This window comes from Erpetoichthys calabaricus, chromosome 2 (assembly GCF_900747795.2).
Source record: "Erpetoichthys calabaricus chromosome 2, fErpCal1.3, whole genome shotgun sequence".
NCBI classification, from domain to species: domain Eukaryota; kingdom Metazoa; phylum Chordata; class Cladistia; order Polypteriformes; family Polypteridae; genus Erpetoichthys; species Erpetoichthys calabaricus.
Window position 1 is genome coordinate 194,636,723 of NC_041395.2, and position 13,622 is coordinate 194,650,344.

General features: G+C 38.9%; 1 protein-coding gene and 1 long non-coding RNA gene across 3 annotated transcripts in view; one reads left to right on the forward strand and one right to left on the reverse strand.

Moving 5' to 3' along the window:
- The window catches only part of epha4b (eph receptor A4b), a 496,460-nt gene that overhangs the window by 180,645 nt on the left and 302,193 nt on the right, over window positions 1-13,622 (reverse strand). For both annotated transcript variants that reach the window (XM_051922030.1, XM_028794919.2), the window contains exons 6-8: window positions 5,577-5,689; window positions 1,429-1,591; window positions 859-967 (exon numbers count right to left, since the gene is read on the reverse strand). In XM_051922030.1, coding sequence (XP_051777990.1) covers window positions 859-967; window positions 1,429-1,591; window positions 5,577-5,689 — 385 coding nt within the window. The remainder of the gene's footprint in view (window positions 1-858; window positions 968-1,428; window positions 1,592-5,576; window positions 5,690-13,622) is intronic.
- Window positions 1-13,622, forward strand: part of LOC127526511 (uncharacterized) — a 402,711-nt gene that overhangs the window by 1,666 nt on the left and 387,423 nt on the right. The window lies entirely within an intron of this gene.

Here is a 13,622-nt window from a genome sequence, read left to right on the forward strand (position 1 = left end):
ATTACCGCTTTTCTTAGTTTAAAGACTAACCATTGCTTATGTTACTATATCACATGATTTCTGATAATTCAGATAAATTATATATTGTACCACTTCTCTGATAAAACACTTTGTTGCCTCCAGATATAATTCTAGGGTATTAGTGATATATGTGGTCTCCACTGTCTGAACCCATGCTGGAGCTTTTTGACTTCTCCATTTATGTAAACCTCAGAAAAAAAATGTACGTTCAGATCATTCACAATTTCAATCTCTGTATATTTTAAGATGTCCCCAATACACTTTATATTTCCCTTCCCCATTTTTCTACTAATAAAATACTAAGACTCACTTTAGGTTATCTTTCATCTTTTCTGTAATATTTCTCTCTAACTCTATTTTATCTTTTCTGATATTTTTACACATCACTCATATTATCTGCAGTTAATGTTAGAGTTATTTGTCTTGTACACATTACACCGCTATTTTTTTTTTTCCATTGCAGCTTCTTTGTTAGCCCCTCATATATCCAAAATGAAATTTTCTCTCATTATGTATTACATACAAGAACACTTTTCAGACTGGTCCTTGACTGCCTTGCAAACTATTTCTTTAAACTTTGCTGCATCTGTCAAAACTTTATCCTACTAAACTACCCCCTGAATTCTATTCTGATTATTACAAAATACTAAATCCAAACAGCCTCTCTCTCTCTCTCATTGGTGTTTTAATATCCTATGTTAAAAATAGTCACTGTTTATGGCTAAAACCTCCTGCTTTTTATTTGGGGATTTTAAAGTCCCCCTTGATTGTAACAAGCTAAATAAAGTTTCTAATGAACATGGAAAATAGTAAGAAATGTATATAACAGTAGCTTACCTGCCACTAACAACAAAGCAGGCCACCAGGAATATAAGTAGCACTATTCCTCCAGCGATGGACACTGCTAGAATGGTGGGCTGATTCGGATCCCCAATAGCAAGCATATCTATTTAAAGGAACAGAAGATAAATAAAAACTGATACAGTGACATTTGTTTTCTTCAAAACTCAAATTAGTACAGCTCTTGTACTCAAATTTGTACTTCTGATATAGCAGACCAGGAAATGTTAAAGAAGACATTTTTGTTATTAAATATGTATTTCATACATTAGTGATACATTCAATTTTATATCTTTGCAAGGTATTCTAAAACACAGCAAAATACCATTTTTTTGTAGTGAGACTTTTTTGGTCTTTGCTAAACTTGTTATAATGCTGATAAGTCATCTAGGGAACAGAGAATATAAATTTTGTATTCAGAAATCCATTCAGTGTATCTGAGTAGGATAATTTATAGAGAACATGAATTGTTTAACAAAACCACATGATATCTTCACAAAGAATCCAAGTATATACTCGGAAAGGTTTAAGCACTCTTTAGGCACTAATAAAAAACAGAGAGCACACCTTCATGGTTAGTTTCCAGTTCAATTTCACCCCCATAATTTCCATAGCCTCCATCAGTTCGTGCCCTAACTCTGAACACATATGTAGTACCAGGTTTCAATCCATCCACTCTCATACTATTCGATTTCGTCTTCAATACTGTGTAATTCTGGTCCCTTTGATTCTGCAAAAGAAACAAAGATTTCTGTTGGGTTGGGTTGCATAACGAGGGGCTATGAAATTAATGAGAAACTGACATTTATTGAATAGTTTAATTTATTTCCAATTTAAAAAACTGTTCTGAAAGAAGGTGAAAGTTGGCTCAATTAAAAACATAAGGAATGAGAGATGAAAAATTGTCTAGAAAACCAGGCATAGTTCATAACCAGAAGATAAAACAACGGAGACATTAAATACCAGACAAAAACCTAGATTGTTGGTGAGAATATTCAAAGTAATACGTCAAAAAACAAAGATTAAATCAGCAAACAAAGTGCAAAGCAAAAGGTTTGTTATTATCCTTGATCTTAGACAACCAGATACTCTGTAATGCTGACCTTAGTGATGTCATGCACCAAACACTTCTGGTTGACCCTACCTAGAAATTCCATAGAAACAACAAGCAAAATGAACACGATAGCCATGCCCTCAAAAAAAAAAAAAAAAAAAAAAAAAAAAAAGGGCATCACGATAAAGTATGAATTCACTTCAGTATATCAAAACAAAGAAAAAAAAAATTGTGTCATGCAGTCTGTTCAAACGTAACCTGCGAGGGCTGTTGTGGGATAATTTAGTTTGTTGAGCAATTACTTGTAAAAACTTTCAAAGTGCAAATATATCACAAGACATTGCTGTGCAAGAATAAATTAATGTCAGTACAATTTGCATATTTGTAAATGACTTCAACATTAAAGGAAAAATCTCTAAAAATAATAAAAAATTTCAACACAGTAATATAATTAAGTCACCCCTCATTCTTTGCCACCATCAGCCCCACACACAAAAGGCACCTCTGTAAAAAAAATAGTTTTTCTTTTCAATGTAGTGAATCATGGATTAATTCATACCATGTTTACAGACCACAGGCTCAAAGGAATATCCTGTGTTTTAAGCTGGTCTAATCAACTATTGTGCTGATCCAAAGAGATTCATATGTCACCAACTTTTTACCGACAACCAAAACCAGACAGTACTAGCTTCAACTCATTATAACCACCTCCAATAACTTATCCTAAAACGTACCTTTCTTTTCATTGCCTCTGACAATGTGTGGACCATTTGTTAAGGCTATAGTATATTCATTAGTCATTTACAAAACAATAATGTTAACAAGTACAACCTGCTCATTCATATTCTTCACCTTCAACACTTGTGTCTGAAAAATAGGTGCACAAAGTACACCAACTGCATCATTAGCATTCTTTCTCCCCACTAAGCATTCTCACAGCTTTACCCTTCAACCTTGTTTTCTGTTAGTAGCACACATGTACTCTCCTTCAGTTTAGAACTTCTAAAACTTCTGACAGTGTTCCTGTCATACCCCAAATATTTTTCAGAACTTTGTCTCCTCTGCCATTAAAAAGGTGTCCTCATAGTGTATCAGGTGTATGAGCATTGTAAGTCAGGTTTACACTATCTGTGGGTTATCTAGGTTCCTTAACTTGATGCTTGGCATAGGCAGGTGGAAGTGCCCATATGGTACTAAGAACTGTACCCCAAATATGCTTTGTAAGTCTCATCACTGTATTATTTGGGAGTTATTGGAGTCTTTGCCGGCACTAGCTTCTTTAGTTGCCTTTTACAGTACACAAAAGGGACATCAACCTCATTTTATTATTTTCATTATATAGTTGGATGGCTGGTGGCATGGTGGCGCAGTGGGTAGTGCTGCTGCCTCGCAGTAAGTAGACCTGGGTTCGCTTCCCGGGTCTTCCCTGCGTGGAGTTTGCATGTTCTCCCCATGTCTGCGTGGGTTTCCTCCAGGTACTCCAGTTTCCTCCCACAGTCCAAAGACATGCAGGTTAGGTGAATTGGCGATTATAAATTGTCCCTAGTGTGTGCTTGGTGTGTGGATGTGTGTGTGCGCCCTGCGGTGGGCTGGCGCCCTGCCCGGGGTTTGTTTCCTGCCTTGCGCCCTGTGTTGGCTGGGATTGGCTCTAGCAGACCACCGTGACCCTGTGGTTAGGATATAGCGGTTTGGATAATGGATGGATGGGTTGGATGGCCAAATATAAAAGTCTAAAAAATCTTATCAATGGATATTAATTACTTTTTGTAGAGAAAAGCCAAGCAAAATGACACCTTTTATTGGCTAACTAAAAAGATTACAATATGCAAGCTTTCGAGGCAACTCAGGCCCATTCTTCAGGTAAGATGTAATTGTCTTCAAATTACTTTTTGAAGATTAATTCATTTCCTCGCTATGAACATTCAGAAAATTGATTTCCTCTTTGCTTTACCTGACTTTTTTTTTTACTTCATAACCCCAGATTATTATTGTTGGCATCTATGTTTTTAATATTTTGCAATCTACAGGGTAGCGGGAAACTAGAATGTATTCCAGAACTGAATGGCACACTACCTGGACAGGGTGCCAGTCCATCACAGGATAAAGACACACAGAGATCAGTTTAACATTGCCAATTTACTTAACTGTCATGTCTTTGGATCTTGGAAGGAAACCCATGTAGATACAGGGAGAAAATGCAAACTCCATGTAGGGAACATGTGAGACATGACCCCCCCACCTCCGGCTTCTTGCTAAAAGGCATCAGCACTAACACTGTGCCACTGTGAGGCCCTGGTATATAACTCTTTACTTGAATTTAGATACATCACATATTTTACTTTCAGGGGATATCCAGTTAAAGTTTAAGAAACAGTTTTAAAGATATAGATTAGTCTCAATAAAGTACAGTACAACATAACTATAACATTTCCAATACATTGCCATTCAGTCTGCCTAGGTGAGTAAGCCTATCACAAAAGCAGTGTTTGCACTTATGCAAACCAAGGCTGGCTTTTCTTTATTAGTTCATCATAATATTACATAAGCATGTGGGTGATGTCAGTTAATGAATAAAACTGTATTTACACCAGTTATGATAAAAATGAAAAGCTTCCTCTTCTACATGATTTACAATGTATTGTTTAACTTAAGCCCTATTCAGAAGTGATTAGTTTTACACCAAAAGGTGGCGTAAAATATTTGTTACCCAAGGGAGAAATCCTGGCTGAAATAAGTAACTTTTGTGTGTGTTTACATCTCAGTAAAAATTACAAAACCTTTTTTTTTACTTATATAAAAAGTTTATAAAAATAAACTCAGGTTAAACTAGTCCCTTGTGAATAGACATGTCAGTTAAAATCCATCACTTCATCGATTTACCCAATGCATGAAATGGAAAAATTCTGTTATGCATGCAGAATAAGGCTATATATATATGATATGATATTGTAAAATTTGTATTAGGTCATGCTGAATTGCATAATTTATTTTGGAGGTGGTTCCCACTTGGAGATGCAAACAGACAAACTGTTGTTATAAATAAGGGCTGCCAATGTGGTCTAAACATATGGTTTGCACTGATATGCATACATATGCATAAATACCAGTATGCACAAGGCAAGAATGGGGAAATGCCAGTACAGAGTACCAGTGTCTAACTGACCACTTCAACCATTGACTTTACTAATCCTGTATATAAACTAATCCAGTATGAATAGGGCTTAAGATAGACTTAACATATAGTTTGCACCATGAAATGGTTTACATTCATAACCAGTATGTAAAGAAACGTGTTTCTTACTTTAAACTACAATTTCCAAGCACTAATATTACAGTTAAAATAAGCAAGTCTTATTTCATTTAGTATCTTGACTCCAACTCACTTGACATCTGCACAAAAGTATACTTTGTCCCAGAGTTATATTTTTATAACATAGCCTTAAAAGAGTTAAGTACTTTTCTTATTGCTACATTGTAAACCAGAGTGCAAGGCTTGAAGGTGCAGCTCCATATCAGTTCCTTAGAACCAAAGATCAATCAAAATGATCTGAAAAATGTTCCTGTCGATGTTAGCTTGAAAACTTTTACTTAGTAGATTCCTAAAAACTTGGGGAATGCCACCTATCCATCCCTCTCTACTTCAGGTTGTATTTTTACTGACCTTTTCATAATAGATCACTTCATATTCCACAATTGCTCCATTAGTCCTTTCTGGTCCTTGCCAAGCTAATGTGATGCTGTCTTTACTTTTCCTCTCTTTTAGAATGACGTTCACTGCAAAAAATGGAACAATAAAAAAACCTCTGTGACACAATGCTACCAGTAAAAGAAATACATTTTTTGAGGAAGAAACTATTTAGGTTAATATAAGACTGACAGTCCTAAAACAATTTTTCTTCAGATGGCAGTAAACCTTGTCACAGAAAAGTTGTAAAATACTGTTATATCAAACTCTAACCTAAGTCATAAGCAGAAGCTGAAAAATAAATCATGTAGTTTTATGTTTAAATCCAATAGAGCAATAATTTTGTACTTGAGTTGTCTGCAAGTATAATTTAAAAGTGATGATTCATTATAGGATTTTGGTTCTTAGTTTCAAACTAACTATTTTCATTAATGATCAAAGCAAATGTATTTACTATATAAAAAGTTTTAATAAAAAGTACCTTACATGAGAGACCACCAACTAGGATGAATAATAAAATTACTTTTCAAATCCCAAGGTAAAAGAAACACAATATACACATATACAATTAAGACAATATATTCAAAACATTTTATAAACAAATATAAATATATGTATGTTTATACAGTAATTCAGCATATCAGACTAGTCACACAAACATTATGACTACAGTTTGTAAGAAAATGTGATTTTTCTGCACCTAAACTCCTGAAAGTAAAAGTGCAACATTTCCCATCCCATCACAGTGCACACATGTACTATATATATATATATATATATATATATATATATATATATATATATATATAATATATATATACATATATATATATATACATATATATATATATATATATATATATATATATATATATATATATATACTAGCTCTCCCCTGTGGCTTTGCCCACGTAGTAGTGAAACAGGACAAACTTTAAAAATCAATAAAAAAATAGTAATAATTTGAATTGAGAAGAATTTATATTGATAATTTTCATATCTAAGGGACTCTTAATATACAATATTTTTGGTTTTGCTCTCAGGGATGAAAATTTAGCTGTGATCTCTCTTCCAAAAATGTAAAATGTTGGCAAGGTATCTCTGGCCAAGTGGAAGGTAGTACACTCCAATGTCAAACATTGCCACTGTACCCAATTGTGTTCAGCTCTGATGAGAGAGCTTCACCCGTGTGGGGATAAGAGCATGTGGCCATGATATCTCTGCCAATAAGCAGGTACCATCTAAAACACACGTAGCTGTGATCTCTCTCTCAAAAATGTCAAACGTTACTCTTTAACAATCTCTAAATGATAATGTCTGCTGAAAAAACAGGTATCACTAGCTAAGCAGAGGCAAGGTATGCTCCAACACGTGGCGAGAGGTACAGCGACTTGAATGGAGGCTGGTGTGTGAGTGAAGATATCCCTGCCCGGCTCCCTACTCCTGAGGTCTCGCCTCCTCCTCCCTTTGGCCTGCAGCCTGTCTCTCTGATTTGTGCGAATAAATCGGTGTCGCAACTGAACTGTAATATTTAGCGTGATGACCAAAGTCGCAAAATCAACCCGAATGTTCAAGCAAATTATACAAAATAAACCCCAATCTAAATCCATTATGTAGTTCTTTCATGAAAAGCGAACAGACATTGGATTATTTCTATTATATATATTGTGGTGGATTGCCGGCTTCTTTCTCCGGCCCTCACCTCCAGACCGCCAGGAGGAGCTCTCCCAGCAGCGTGGACATGCCCCGAGTTCCAGCAGGGCCTCATGGACTATGTAGTTTTTATACACAGCCCTGCTGGATACCTTGGGGGCCACCAGGCGTCGCTGTAGGGGGGCTCGTAGGCTCACATGTGCCCTATAACCTGGGAGTACGTCACGGTCATGTGACAGGAAGAAGCGACGTGCTCCCGGGGTGAAGAAAAGGACTGTTTGCCCTGACCCGGAAGGAAAACGGACTTGTGGGTTTTGCCAGGAACCATTTCTGGGTCAGGGGATATAAAAGGATTGTGAGAAGCCCAGAACACTGAGCTGAGCTGGGAGGAAGGGTGGCAAAGTGTCTGGGAGTGTGGAGGATTATTGTTTATTGATTATTGAATAGTTTATTGTGTTTATGAATAGGGTGTGGAGAGTGCTTTGTGCACAATATTCTTATAAAATAAAGAATATTTATACTTTTACCTGGTGTTCAGAGTGGTACCTGAGGGTTCAAGAGGTGGACAAAACCTCAATCTGTCACAGTTGGCGTAGTCGGCAGGATTCTCTGGCCGTCGGGTTTGGCAGAGGACCTGGATTTAAATACATTTTACTGTGGACAGAACCCTAAGAAGGTCCCTCTTGAAACCGCGGAGGTGAAAATCCCACCCGCGACCAAGAGCGCTGCAGCTGTGAACTGTCCTTTACAGCAGAACATAATGGGGAAGAAATCTGGAAAAAAGAAGGGCAGTCCCGACTGGGTGAAGACCATGACGGACGCCGAATTAACCTGGACTTACCTGACTGGGTGTGAGGAGGGCCGAGAGCCGATAAAGGCTGAACAAGCCCGAAGGGCGCAACAGCAGGGTTGCTGTCAGCCGTCGGCCGCACCGAAATCCCTAAACGGATTAGAGACATCGCTACCACGGTTGGAGGTATGTACTGGGAAAACGCCCAAAGTTTCCGGTACTTTTTACTCATGTTTTACAGAGGCATGCCTCCATAAAGCAGACGGTGCGTCAGATGCCTTACTCATACCTTGGCAAGGACGATGTCCATGTGACCTTGCGCGATGGCGACCAGGAAGAAGGTCAGTTTAAAGCCGTCGGTGAGGTAAATAATTCCCCAACGTGTCTGCGCTCCCTGAAGGGGAAGGGGGCGGCGAGCGAAGCAGCGCCAACTTTATATAAAGAGAAAGAGGGGCTGGATGTGACTGAAGGATCTACCGTTAATGGAAAAAAGGCAGACCTCAGTCGGCTTGTTGCAGCCACCCGTCCCTCAGAAGACTCCAACTCCCAAGAGTCTTTGTGTGACACTGAGCACGTGCCGACAACGAACGTGCACATTGGCTCTCGGCCGGTAGCAGCACCCAGGCCGTCTAAAATGCGGGACTCAAATCCCCAGGAGCCTTCGCGAAGCCCAGCAGAGCACGTGCCAGGAGCGGACGTGCTCATTGGTTCCCGGTCGGCAGGTGATCATAACAAGGAAGTAGCCTTGCCGCCGGCCGAGACAAATAACTTTATAAACTTATGGGAGCTCGACAAATATCTCGAGCCCCTAAATGCTTTCTTCCAGGGATTACAAGACTTGAGGAAGCGTGTGGAGGAGCTGGGAGCTACGGCCGAGGCGCCACTAAAGGGACTGCAGGGATTCCTACGGCGACTGGGGCAAGAAGCTCCTCCGGTGATCGATGCGGGAATACAGGTGAGTCCTGCCCGTATCGTATATAATAAGGGGACACAGTGTGATCCGGCACCGCGTTTAAAAAGTAGCGGCTGCCAAAGCACTGTGAACCCGACACTGGAGTGTGGCACCATGACTGATTGGCCGGGGGAGGAAGCGATCGTTCGGAGGCATGCGTGTGACGTGGTCTGCCGGAGCGAGTCGCCACTCCGGACCCCGACCGATAAATTAAGGGAGTTGCCGTTGGTTACTGGAGGGGCGGAGGAAGTGCCAATCGAACCGGGCCGGCTGGACAGTGCTGTTACCCGGAGCGATATGGTACTAATGACGCCGCCTCCGATAATGCATAGGACAACGGGCGTGCAAACAGCAAAGAGACTCTCTCTTTCCCATAGGGAGCCTCGCGCTGTGCATCAGCCCCAGAGAAAGCAGGGGATCCCCGGACAGAAACGCAGGTCTCCTGACATAATAAAGAAAAGGGCAGAGAGCAACAAAGCAGCCGTTAACCCGTCCAGGAGGACGTCGGCAGTGCTACAACTGTCGGCAACCGGGCCACGTGTGGCGAAGTTGTCCCCAGAGGACAGGGGAGCGGTGGGAAAGAAGATACACTGTTCCCCCAAGGTTCGCCGAGGGATCTAGACAACGTAGCCAAGGTCCGGATGATGCGTTCTCCTGGAGGAGGACGTCCCTCGCGGGGCTGGTAGCTTCGCCCCAGTTGGTTTCGGTAAGGGGGGGGAATTGTGGTGGATTGCCGGCTTCTTTCTCCGGCCCTCACCCCCAGGCCGCCAGGAGGAGCTCTCTCAGCAGCGTGGACATGCCCCGAGTTCCAGCAGGGCCTCATGGACTATGTAGTTTTTATACACAGCCCTGCTGGATACCTTGGGGGCCACCAGGCGTCGCTGTAGGGGGGCTCGTAGGCTCACATGTGCCCTATAACCTGGGAGTACGTCACGGTCATGTGACAGGAAGAAGCGACGTGCTCCCGGGGTGAAGAAAAGGACTGTTTTTGCCCTGACCCGGAAGGAAAACGGACTTGTGGGTTTTGCCAGGAACCATTTTCGGGTCAGGGGATATAAAAGGATTGTGGGAAGCCCAGAACACTGAGCTGAGCTGGGAGGAAGGGTGGCAAAGTGTCTGGGAGTGTGGAGGATTATTGTTTATTGATTATTGAATAGATTTTTGTGTTTATGAATAGGGTGTGGAGAGTGCTTTGTGCACAATATTCTTATAAAATAAAGAATATTTATACTTTTACCTGGTGTTCAGAGTGGTACCTGAGGGTTCAAGAGGTGAACAAAGCCTCAATCTGTCACAATATATACTAGCAAAATACCCACGCTTCGCAGCAGAGAAGTAGTGTGTTAAAGAGGTTATGTAACCATATATATACATAAACATATATACATATACACATATCTACATATACACATATCTAGATATACATATATATACATATACACATCCACATATACATATATATATATACATATACAAATTTACATATCTACATATATATATATATATATATATATATATATACATATACATATAGACATACATATATACATACATACATACATTCACATATATATATATATATATATATATATATATATATATATATATATATATATATATATATATACTGTATATATACATATCTACTTATTGGCTCCTGTATTTAGGATATAGCGGGTTGCATAATGGATGGATGGACATTTGTATGCATAGCCCTATTTGCCCGTTTTTGTTTTTTTTCTTTCTTCAGTAATATTTCAGCAAACCCGGAGCTTGTCAGTTCAAATCGTGGTACTGACACCACTGTGTGACCCTGAGGAAGTCACTTCACCTGCCTGTGCTGCAAAAAACAAAAGTAATATAACAAATTGTACCTCAGATGTTGCAAGTTGCTGGAATAAAGGCATAAGTCAAATAGATAAATATGTATTATACACACAGGAACTATTCATTTATTTTCAGTTAAGTCATCTGCAGCAAACCTTTATAAATGAGGGTTTCTCGTTTTTAGATAGTGCAAACTGTTTCTTCTTCATTGAGGTTTTCTCTTGGAGAGCTTTTTTCATTTCATTGAAAATTAAAGCAGCAGCTGCCAAAATATGTAGCTTTCTTATTAATTTTTCAACATTGTGTAAAATAACTTTATAAAGTAACATAAAAGGTTTAAATACTTGTTATCCTTTTACACTAAAATATTACTAAAGAGATACAAAAAAAGTAAAATGCATATGTTGTTTTTCTTTAAGGAGATTAAATATTACTGAAGAAAAAAAAAAAACCAAATGGGGCTATGCATACGAACTTAAAAGGTTTAAATAAAACAGAAATATACACCTTTTATTTTTACTTCCTTAACTTGTGGAGGGTGTATCTTGTAGCAAAGCCCTAAGTTTTTTCATGAAAGCCCGTTTCAGTCAATAAGTCTTAAAAAGAGGTGTAAAGATATTGACAATAAGCTATGCAAACCCACCAAGACATGCAATCGTTTAAATCAAGGTGCGAGTCGAAAAACACCATCCGATACTATTAGTTAATGATTAACACATTTCTATATGTATTGTAAGCATACAATACAACTGATAATATGTTGCGCTTATTTATCTGGTGTACCAACATTTTTGCGCGTTTAACGGCTGAAATCTAACGTGGTTTGTGCCCTTCAGAATGAAAACAGTTAGCATTTACCTTTTTAATAAAAAGCGAGCTTTTAAGCCTGAGAAATCACTCCGTAAATGCACACGTTTAATTCTTGATCACTTCAAACAACTGAACTATCCAGAACATTTCAGGCATACATCCAGCATTCAAACTATGTATAAAAAGCACAACTGTTAAAGGAATTCAGCATTTCTTAATTGAAAATGTTCCTTTAATCCTCAACATGTCTCAATGAGTCATTCTGGTGGTTTTACTTGACATTTTGATATTCTGGTTAATTGTGTTTGCAGTTGAGATGTTCTTTCCTGATTTATACTTGTTTTCTCGTTAATATTTGTTTCGCTGGTGTTAGTGTCCTGATTAGAGGTTATTGGTCCTTTGATGTCTTGACGGTTTCTTCTTAGAACAGCTCCTATTACGCAATTCCGTCACATACTGCTCTATTGTTTCTCCGCTTTTCTGGAAACGTAAAAAAACTTGTGCCGCTCAAACGTCACATTGCGCTTTGGGTTGCAATACGTTTCGAATTTTTCAACTATTTTGTTCAATTTCATATTGTCTCCATCTTCTTCAAACTGAAAATTGTTATACACCTCTAGCGCCTCTTCACCAATTACATGTAGAAGCATAGACACTTTCATTTTTTCACTTTTCCTATCTGCTTCAATCGCAGCAAGATACAACTCGAATCTCTGTTTAAATCTTTTCCAATTTTCAGCTACATTTCCCTTTAACTGGAGATTTGGTGGGGGCTGTAATCCTAACATATTTTTTTTTCTCTTTTGCTAGAACGTCTTAGCGCTTTCTGATCACGTTTTCGGGTTACTCACAGACACGCGACTCATTCAAAAGCTGAACCTCTTCTTCACATTCCTCTTCCAATCCGCCACTTCTGACACCATGTAGTGATCTTGTTAGGTTCGTAGTTTAATCAATACACAGGATTGAAAGATATAATAACTTTTTAATAGACAGACTTTAGAGACATTTACTGTACAAGTTACTAATCGTTCTTTAGTTCACGCCCATTCTCCTACTTGCATCGGCATTCACAGGCATTACTAATCATTCTGTACGTATCCCTTAATAGACCTTACTAATCACCTATCATTACAAAATCCAACGTGGTTTGTGCCCTTCAGAATGAAAACAGTTAGCATTTACCTTTTTAATAAAAGGCGAGCTTTTAAGCCTGAGAAATCACCCCGTAAATGCACACGTTTAATTGCACATGTTTTAATATGTATGCTTACACAGTATTAAAAGACACTCAAAAATTAACGTCACTTACCTTCGTTCCCGCGTTTGACTCGTGCTGTAAATCTCTTCCTTGTTTTTAGTTCAAGTGATTACGTAGGAGATGTGATGACGCGATACGTGACTCCGCCTCCTCCATTAGAGTATATGGACAAAAAACAGGTTCCAGTTATGACCATTACACGTAGAATTTCGAAATGAAACCTGCTTAACTTTTGTAAGTAAGCTGTAAGGAATGAGCCTGCCAAATTTCAGCCTTCCACCTACACGGGAAGTTGGAGAATTAGTGATGAGTCAGTCAGTCAGTCAGTCAGTCAGTGAGGGCTTTGCCTTTTATTAATTAGTATAGATATATATATATATATATATATATATATATATATATATATATATACACACACACACACACACACACAGAGTGTAAGCGAAGGTCCGTGATACGGTTTGCACATTTGTAGCTAGAAATTCACAAAGGGAGAAAATGAGTCACGTATCATAAAATAGTTTTTTATTCCTAAGCTTTTGACAACCTACCAGGTGTCATCATGAGAAGAAAATGATTAGACATACATGAATCAAAGACAATATATAGCAGGTGAAGGGGGGGGTAATAATCTATATTACTAAACGAAGGTTTTATATATGCACGGATGCCAGATGCACCGAAGCGCACGCGCACTGCGCCTCAGCGCCCCAGAGTCAAACCCAGCGG